At 36.8% G+C, this 10,708-nt stretch overlaps 1 protein-coding gene across 7 annotated transcripts in view; it reads right to left on the reverse strand.

Annotated features, from left to right (window-relative positions):
• Positions 1 to 10,708, reverse strand: part of nbeab (neurobeachin b) — a 417,880-nt gene that overhangs the window by 27,141 nt on the left and 380,031 nt on the right. For all 7 annotated transcript variants that reach the window (XM_047820677.1, XM_047820673.1, XM_047820672.1 and 4 more), the window contains one exon: positions 6,875 to 7,045. In XM_047820677.1, coding sequence (XP_047676633.1) covers positions 6,875 to 7,045 — 171 coding nt within the window. The remainder of the gene's footprint in view (positions 1 to 6,874; positions 7,046 to 10,708) is intronic.

The raw sequence follows: 10,708 nt of genomic DNA on the forward strand, positions 1-10,708 counted from the left end.
CTAAAGTTTACTAATTTTTAATACACTTTTACTTTACCGCGATATAATCACTTATCAGCACACATGATAGTAGGTAGCTACATGCTAAGGCTAACTTTTTCTGTGTTAATGATAAAATAATGTTATGTACTTTCTCAATTACAACCTCCGTTTATACAGATTACACGGAGCTGCACGTACACGTTGGATTCGCCGCGTTTGGATGCCAGTGTAGGTTCACAAAGCCATGAGCATTAGCAGTAAAGCAACATCCGCCATTGTTGTTGTTGTGTTTGTGTTTGCCGCTGCTGCGCTAACGTTGCTGCCCTGGGAAACATGAGACGTATACAGTGACATCAGACTCGGCTCTGTGATGGCTCTCTAGCCGGTGGAAAGGCAAACTGGTTCTTAGAAGGTTCACCAGTGGACTTTGAACCAGCACTAGCTCTGAACAAGCACCCGGTTCTTTTTGGTGGAAAAGGGGCATTAGTTTCAGTGAAGGAAAATTGTAATGCTACAATATACAGGGAAGAACGATATACAGCATTTGTTAAAAAGTTTGGGATCACTTGGACATTACTGACTACTAAAAGAAAACAATCGTGCTAGCACAGCTGAAATCTGCTGTACTGACTAAGGCAGCAAGGAGAACGGCCAACTTTAGGTTAGTTTAGTATCTTGAGCATCAGGAGTTGTGGGAGTGTTTACAAGTATCTTTCTTTTCATGGTAAGAACTTACAGTATGTTGTCATGCTGTGAACTACTATCTTTATAGAACGACACAAAATGATTCTAACCAGAAAAACAAGGACTTTTCCAAGTGATCTCGAACTTATGAACAGCAGCGTATGATGTCAGATGTCCATGCCTTCATTTTACAGAAAAGTGCATGGATGGGTATATTTCAGTGCAGTCCCGAGCATCCACAATAATCTGCATGTTCATATTCGTACTAACCTTTGGGAGTTTGGAGTGAGTTTTTAGACCTGAATAAGTGTATTCATTCATTCATTCATTCATTCATTCATTCATTCATTCATTCATTCATTCATTCAGTTGTTTCTCAGTGTTTGGCCAGGGTCAAATCCACAAATTTAGAACTGGCATTTAGAATAAAATGATCAGCCAGAAATAAATCTTTATGAAAAACAAGCTTTGTTTCTTGATGATACACGACGATCTCATACGCAGCTATTTATGCATAATAACCTGCTAAGACATTAAACACATTAAACACTAAAGGCGAATTTCACCGAAAACAGTGTGAAATAAAACACAGCCCCGTACTAAATGCTTTTTTTTACAAGCATCCAGGGACTATACAGTGATATAATCATCACTACAGCACGATAATTACAGAAAATAAAAGCAAAACGATGGCGCAATTGTTATATCTCTGCAAATTAAAATCGTATTATATATGCAAATCAAAAAAAAAGACTTATTTGTAGAAAAAAAAATCCTACTATTTAAGTTTGTTTTTTATATACTACCTGCGATTTCCTGTTCCTCCCTTTTTCCTTTCTCTTGGCCTGTCTACTAGTCTCAGCATTTCTGTGCGTTTAATATAATTATTAATTCATTTCATATTCGTTCAATCCATTCCCATTCGTATGGATATGACAACCAATCATCTTTGAGAATAAGCTGCATATAAATCTCAGCTGATGTTTACAATTCAAGAAAAATATTAATAATAAAAAAAACTTGATGAGGTGTAACAAATTGTAAAGAAAAGTTGTCATTAAATACCTAAACATTTAATAGTTAACATTGCTTTTTTAATTAGAATCTTTTTTTTTTTACTTTTAAACTTAAACTAAAAAGTATGACCAGGTTTAAACTTACTCAAGTATCATCTTAACTCAATCCCATTTATTTGCAATACATTTTTTGTCCTAGTTAATTTATTTTTATCCACTTCTTGTTAAAAGTCTGGAAGAATGTGTTTTTTTTCTTTTTGCTCTGCTCATTTATAATAAAAAATAATAAAATAAAATAAAAAAAGAAAGAAAGAAAGAAAAAAAGGATTTGTGGAAAAATTTGTTGATTTTTGTAGTCTGTACAAAATACATCATGTACAGATTATAGATAAATATAACTACATTTTGCAAAATAAATAATTGCAATTAATATTATAAGCTGTACATTAATATTGGAATATTGATTGTGAATATTCTTAAACGATACTAAAGATGCAGCAGTCAATGTGATCTATTTCACTCGGGTTAATTCGGTTATATTCTAATAGATTAGATTTTATTGCATGAACACGATGTGTAGATTTAAACAATATGGGAAAATCTTTTTGAAGAAGAAGAAGAAGAAGAAGAAGAAGAAGAAGAAGAAGAAGAAGAAGAAGAAGAACCATAAATCCAATTTCAGAAGACGTTTTTTATAAAATGTAGAAACTAAAAATAATCTCAGAATAAAAGGAAAGTATGAAAACTGTTTCCTTTAAGCCTAACCGTTAATCTAAATATAATTTCTTCAGAAGTCAGACCATATTTCTTTTCTTTTCATTTATTTTTTTTTTTTTAATGTGGACTCCAGGGAGCCTCGGGCTAATGAATACTTTGGAGAATACCGAGAGAGAGTAATTAGTTAGGAATTTCACAAAAGAAGTAAATGAGAAGCTCATGTCGATTTTAATTCCTTTGAAATGTAGGCCAACAGAGGGCTAAATCTGAGAAAGACAAAGAAACGAGTCGTACTCGTAAGCCAGTACATTAGCATTAGCTCAAGATGTTGCTAGTCTTCTGGCTAGGCTTCCGTTGCTCTCCAATGCATAGCGTAATATGTGTGTTTAACTAACACGAGTTATCTCTCACCATGTCATGTACCAGAATATTTTTAGGTGATATCCACTGGTGAATATTTTGTCCATGAGTGATTTTTAGTCATGCGAAACATACACTGCTTGTCATTTTAATATTGCTATGATGTGTGAATTCATGTTATAGTCTGTGTTTCTGCAGCCGGTCACTGACGAATCTTTGATATTGCACCATTTTGAGGCGAGAGCAGCCTGAGGGATCGCCGTCCATTTGACATCCTGACATTTTAATGCCATTATTACGATGCTTAATGTTGAGGCCGTGGCCGCACCTGTCAGAAGAGAGCGAATCAATAACCTGGAGCTAAAGCACAGCCTGACTCTGAGAGATAGCAACATCTAGCTTCATACTTGTGTGTGTCTGAGAGGGCCATCACACTGAGGACAGGATCAGTGTCAATGCAAATTGCCCAAAGCATGCCTGAATTTCAGATGAGATAGAATTCTACAGGAAAATTCACTTATTTATTAATATCTCAGTGTCTGTGATTTCATATAGACAGAATTCTACAGCATATATTAGAAGACTATTGCATCCTGTTGGATACTCATGGCAGTGCTTAGAAATAGGAAGAAAAGATATTGTGGGGTGCCAATACTTTTGAAACCCACATTAAAAAAAAAAAAAAAAAAAAAAAAGCCTAAACATTTCTAAACATATGTGTGTGTATGTGTGTGTAATTAATTTTAATATGTATTTTTTTTATGATGTATGTATACATAATGTGTATGTATGTGTATATATAATGTGTATGTGTGTGTGTGTGTGTGTGTGTGTGTGTGTGTGTGTGTGTGTGTGTGTGTGTGTGTGTGTGTGTGTGTGTGTGTGTGTGTGTGTTCACGTAATCAAAAAAATAGATATTAGAATCCCAGTAATTCAAATGATCTGAATAATGTGAATAATAATAATGTGAACCTCTTTTCTGACCCTGTGACAAACTCACTAATAACAAGCATAAATAATAGTGAGTTACTTGTCTTTAAAGGATGATCACCTTCACTTTCTTTATCACTCCACCCAGGATGGTGGAGGTCTCTCAAATCCGAGGAAGCCAACTTGAAACAAAGATAATTGTCACTGTGTGTAAAATAGCAGGGAATGATAAAAAGCAGAGCTTCCTCCATATTGTTTGATAATTATTTCCCCTGGTTGGTGAGTGATTTGCATAGTGGTCACTTGACAAATAAAGGCAGTCCTGGAAGTGACAGTATATAAATGACTTGTTTTGCAGACAGCAGATGGTGGGTATCGTAGGGAGCAAGAGCGAGAGAGAGAGAGAGAGAGAGAGAGAGAGAGAGAGAGAGAGAGAGAGAGAGAGCGGCGGGTGGCGGAGGGGAAAACACTCTGCCTACCAGCTGCTGCTGTCTCTGAATCACATCCGCTAACACAATTAAGCTGTACACAAACTTCACGGAGAGGGTTGCGGATATTGATCGTGCTGATCCATACGTTTTGGACATTGGAGAGAAGAATATTCAATTTGAAATGATTAAGGAGATTATGATCATGAAACACAGTGAAGAAAGAAGCAAGAAAGGAAGAGATTACGACTACTCTAGGGTAGTGGTGTGAATTAATTGAACACGTCACCATTTCAGTAAATTATATATAGTATATATCAAAAACAAATAAGTTCAGAAATGAAGTTATGTGTAATAAAATGGAATGACGCATACAAAAGGTGTTAAACACATGAAGAAAGAGAGGAGCAAAAAGACATAGAAAGCCAAAACACCATCTGAAACCTATCAGTAATTAGAAAGCAATTCTGCACCTTGTCAGTAGAAATTAATATCAGATGCTTCAGTCCCAACTGATGGCCTATAAAAAAGGTGTCTCAGTACCAAAGGTGTCGCACATGACACATCTCATGATGGGGAAAAGCAAAGAACTCTATCAAGACCTTCACAACCTTATTGTTAAAAAAAAACATACTGATGGCATTGTTATAGAAGGATTTCTAAACTTCTGAATATTCCAGTTAGCACTGTTAGGGCCATCATCTGGAAAAGAACATCATTTCACCATAAACCGGCCATGACCAGATGCTCCTTGTAAGATTTCTGACAGAGAATTGAAAAGAATTATCAGAAGTGATGCCTAAGAGCCAAAGACCTGGAATTAGCAGGTACAATTGTTTCAAAGAAAACAATAAGTAATGCACTTTACTGCCTTGGCCTGTATTCACGCTCACCACACAAGTCTCTATTGCTGAAGAAAAAGAATGCTGATGCTCGTATATAGTTTGCTGCAGAACATTTAGACAAGCCTGTGAAATACTGGGAGAGTATAATCTATTCAGATGAGACCAAAATTGAACTCTTTGGATGCCATAATACACCCCATGTTTGGAGGTCAACTGGAACTGCACATCAACCTAAAAACACCATACTGTCCCAACAGTGAGGTTTGGAGATGGGAACATCATGGTGTAGGGCTGTTTTTCAGCATGTAGCACTGGAAGGATTGAAGGAAGGATGAATGGAAAAATGTACTGAGAAATTCTTTATAAATCTTGATGAATCTGCTGCAATCTACCAGGATAGTACATATTAAATCACCGAATTGAAATGATATAAAATAAAAAATGAAATGAAATGAAGATCAGGATAGAGGATTTTTGCGAAGTCTCAATAACAAACTCTATTTCTTCAGTGTACAGTATGTAGTAAGGCTTATGTTCAGGTCTGCTATAACGTTATTAAGAACAGGAGCTAACTTGCTTTGTGGATGTTAAACAAAGCGGGTAAAAAAGTATTGAACGTATCGCCATTTTTCTCTGTTAATAAATTTCCGAAGGTGCTATTGACATGAAATGTTCACGAGATGACAGTAACAACCCAGCTAATATATACACACAAAGAAAACAAAATAAATAGGATCAGAAATTAAGTTAGTTCAGTAATGCTACATTCACTTCACATACAGCCACTCAATGCAACAAAGCCACCTGAGATCATTCGTATTCAATGCGTGCCACAGACCTCCATCATCATCAGCGACAACGATCATTGGTGACTAGATGTGGGCGTGTCCACAAGTTAAAAATAGTTTAATTTTATGCAAATAAAACCCGATGGAACCCTGATGGAAGTGAAGACAGTAGAGGTCAAAAGATCTGTGGTAAAAAATTTGCACTCTGTTTCTCCTTTATCTCGTTTGATATGATGCAGATAAACACTGCCGGATTTTATACACAAACACCAAATCTCCCTCCGGCGTGTTCCATTTTGGCATCAAGAAATCCTAGATACCCCACGCTGTTTAACGTTATTACCATGGCAACCAGTACTAGGAACGCCTACTTCGTGGTGACATGGTGAGTGATTCATTTTTGGAAAATAACAAACGATAGATAAATTGTGACTAACTGAAGTGAAGGTTTGATTTTTAAACATCATGCAACCAAAACGCCTTAATCTTTTTCCACCAGGTTACTTTTTTATGTTTATTTTAACATATAATGATGTCATATAAATTCAAAGAATATGTACTGACTTTTACAAAGTGCTGACACTGGAGACTCCTATTATTGTCCGATAGTGCTGTTTGAATTGTTACTATAGTAACAACAATGTATTAGGGCAAGCATTATTATAGAACAACATCTTCTGACCAATCAGAATCGAACACTGGTGTGCTATGATGTTTGTTAATGCATTCAGGATTTTATCGTTAATACATTTATAGCATTTGGCAGATGCCGTCATTCAGAGCAATATACTTTTCTATACAACTGAGCAATAGAGGATAAAGGACCTTCTCAAGGGCCAAAAAGTGGCAGTTTGCTGGACCTGGGGTTAGAACGCCTACAGACCTCACCACTGAGCTACTACATACCACATAGATGCAAACATGTTTTTTCCTCTCTAATCTGGACTGTTCATTAATTATATATATTAATATGACATTCTATTAAGCATGCTCTTATATACTGTATAATAGCCTGAACCCGGTTGCCATGACTACGCTTACCAATACACATTGATGACTACAAAGCAGAACAAGTTTGAAGAACTGCGTGTCAGTGCAGCAGTGATGTCATGGTGTTCATGTACCTCACGCAACAGCGGGTCAGAGGCGAGGCTGTCGAGGTTGACGAAGCCCTCGTAGGTCAGGTGGTGAAAGACATTGAGGGCGCGCACAGCTTCGGGGCCGCGCTGCTTGTAGCCGAAAATAAGGTCAATCCACTGGTGCAGCTGACACGAAACAAACTCGCTTTCCAGAGCCTGTGAAAGAGAAGCAGCCAATTAAAGAGGAGAGATGCAAACACAACAGTGACATGTATGCTCACCCATTTAATCACAAAAACACTGCTCATGGCAAAACACACACACACACACACACACCATATACTCTCTCTCTCTTACACACACACACACACACACACACACACACACACACACACACACACACACACAATGTAGAAGTCAATGCAATTTTTCTAAAAAAAAAAAAAACACAGAAAAAAAAGCCCTACATACATTTAAGTCACGTAAGATGGTATTTAATGCAATCAACGTTTACATTAAACTATTTGAAAATTTAATAAGACAAAATTGCAGCTTGTCTTGTTTCATTCATTCATTCATTCATTCATTCATTCATTCATTCATTCATTTTCTACCACTTATCCGAACTACCTCGGGTCACTGTGCCTATCTCAGTCACCATCAGTCATCAAGGCAGAATACCCTTCACAGTGCCAACCCATTCACTCACACACTACGGACAATTTTCCAGAGATGGCAATCAACCTACCATGCATGTCTTTGGCCCGGGGGAGGAAACCGGAGTACCCAGAGGAAACCCCCGAGGCACGGGGAGAACATGCAAACTCCACACACACAAGGCGGAGGCGGGAATCGACCCCCCAACCCTGGAGGTGTGAGGCGAACGTGCTAACCACTAAGCCACCGTGTCCCCCTTGTCTTGTTTCAGAGAAACCAAAAATCCCTCCCCATTCAAAGGGTGTGAAAAACCATGGTAACACTTTACACAAATATCCTACACTAACACCTGAATAAATACGTACTTAAAGTGTATATAAGCTAATGATTCCTCAAAGCACGAAGGAATCACGAACTAGCGAACAGCTATACCTCCACTACGTCATGAGTCTTATGAATTCATGTAAAGAAAAAGAGCACCTTAAGTACTGTTAGTCACAGAAATGTATTAATAAACAGGCAGTGTAAGAAAAAACAGGAATTAAAAGTGTATGAATCGGGTCGAGAAGAAATTTAAGTTTGGTGTGAAAGAAGTTTATTATTAGACACGTGAAATTCTGTAAAATTCGAATAATTGTGTATGTCGATAATATCCAAAAGACCAGACACAGATTGGTCTCAGGTCCAAAATCTCTTTAAATCACGGGAACCAAAAGCATAAGACAATCTCCAAGACAATAAAAGCTAAAAACTAGTTTTGATTATAACCTAAATCAAACAAGCTCTGTAGAAAAGGATATGAATTAAACATGTGAATATCATTATATCATTAGCATACACTGGATTACTGGATATTTTACATTGGTTCTCTTCATCGGATGTCGACTTACTAATAAACTAATAAACACTGGTCATATTGTTTCGACCCGTTTTCAGTCATTCTCTATCCAATTCTCGAACCAATCCCACTGTGGAACTAGTACATGTTTCTGGTGGGCACTAGGACCCAGGGCTCTGCTCCTTTCCTCACAAGAGGAAATTGAATACAATAACATTTATTCATCTATTAAAGTTAGAGTTCTATAAGATTATTTTCCGGTGTTTTAGTCTTAGATAGATAAGTTTGATTTTATTTATTTATTATGTGCTTATTTCTATTTAACTAACACGCAAGGATTAAACGTGAGGTTGGTATTAAGGTATTAACACTTCTTTACTAGTTCATGACTAGTTCATGACTTAACCCATCATTAGTACATATGTAAATAAATATTAATGCTAGTTTTAGTGCAGTTTTATTCATGCATTGTTAGTGTAAAGTTTTACCAAAAAACATAAAGTTGCGGTTTTAGCGTTAACGTTACAAAGCTCTGACATTAGCGACTCCTTTCATAAACAATAAATAAACATCTGCTTACTGCAAACATCACCCTAACAACAATTCCATAGATTTCATACTGTATCTGTTTGTGGCAAGTTTGTATACAGTAAGTTAGTAATTAAGGATGTAACTACATTCTGAACATCACCACTGATGTGCTTCTTTGTTCTCGGGTCTCCATCGGTGAACATTTGAGACTTAAGCAGGGAGGAATTAGTGTTAAGTCTGTAATGATCTCAGAAATGACAATAAGCTCAGGAGCTCTTGGCTGCACAATTCCACTCGACTACAAACTGTTGTAGAAAGGACATTATTTACATTTACATCATTTCCTGTCCATTATCACCCGAATGAGGATGAGGTTCACTTCTGAGTCTGGTTCCTCTCAAGGTTTCTTGCTCATTTCATATCAGGGAGTTTTTACTCACTACCATCACCTCAGGCTTGATCATTAGTGATACATTCACTCATTCATTCATTCATTCATTCATTTTATACTGCTTATCCGAATTACTCGGGTCACGGGGTATCTCAGGCGTCATCGGGCATCGAGGCAGGATACACCCTGGACGGAGTGCCAACCCATCACAGGGCACACACACACTCTCATTCACTCACACACTCACACACTACGGACAATTTTCCAGAAATGCCAATCAACCTACCATGCATGTCTTTGGACCGGGGGAGGAAACCGGAGTACCCGGAGGAAACTCCCGAGGAAACTCCACACACACAAGGCAGAGGCGGGAATCGAACCCCCAACCCTGGAGGTGTGAGGCGAACATGCTAACCACTAAGCCACCGTGTCCCCATTAGTGATATATATTAACTTTTATTCTCTTTCTTGTGTTCTGTAAAGCTGTTTAAAAATGAAAATGTCTGTTGTTAAAAAAGCTATAGAAATAAATTGAGTTGAATCGATGAATCAGGTTTGAGAATCCAACATCAAGACTCTTCTCAGTTCGGACACCAGGGTGATAAAATTATCTGACCACAAATATCCGGACAGCTGGATCACTGACAGTCTTCAAACCACATCGAAAGGTATACTTTACATTTAAATACTTATTTAGCACTTTTTTAAAAAGTAACATTTTTGTAAAGAATATTAACCCATTGATGTTGATTCTGTTTAAAATAACGTCTCATATTAAATCATCCCTGTTTTTTTTTTTTTTTCGTTTTGACCTGAAGCACACTGAAGAAAACAACATGACCTTTCACTTGCAAATGAATGCAAAAGGATACAAAGGTTAAGGTTAAAGGTGGAGTCAGCATTAATACCGGTTTATTCTAGTTCATTATAATGAAATCAACCCCATAACAAACACATTCATATTCTTGCTTGAGACAAAGTTGAAATCTACAAAAACTGAAGCTTACAGAACTGCTATATTATGTGGATTGTCTGTAATTAAGCTCTGTATGTCACCACGTTACTTTATTAGCATAGGATACGTGTCGAAGGTTCGGCGATCATGCTCATAGCTGAGTAAACATATAGGCATTGCGGAATAAAAAAACGTATCAAAGTTTAAAATATAAAAAGAAAAGAAAGAAGACGACAAAAACCATAGATGTTTTTAATATTAAAAGCCGTTACGAATGCTTTATAGAGACCCTTTAGATAAAATAATACTGTGTACTAATGTCTACTGATGTCAGGATCAACATATTAATAACACAGCCAATGCAAAATTTTATTAAATAATAATAATATAAAGGAGAAGATAAAGAAAAGTCATCGGGAAAGAAGAAAGTGTCCTATATGTCAGTTGAATGCATGTTTTTACTATTAAAAGTTCTTTCTACAGTATATGGTGTTATGAATGCTTTAT

This window comes from Tachysurus fulvidraco, chromosome 11, assembly GCF_022655615.1.
Source record: "Tachysurus fulvidraco isolate hzauxx_2018 chromosome 11, HZAU_PFXX_2.0, whole genome shotgun sequence".
Taxonomy (NCBI): Eukaryota; Metazoa; Chordata; class Actinopteri; order Siluriformes; family Bagridae; genus Tachysurus; species Tachysurus fulvidraco.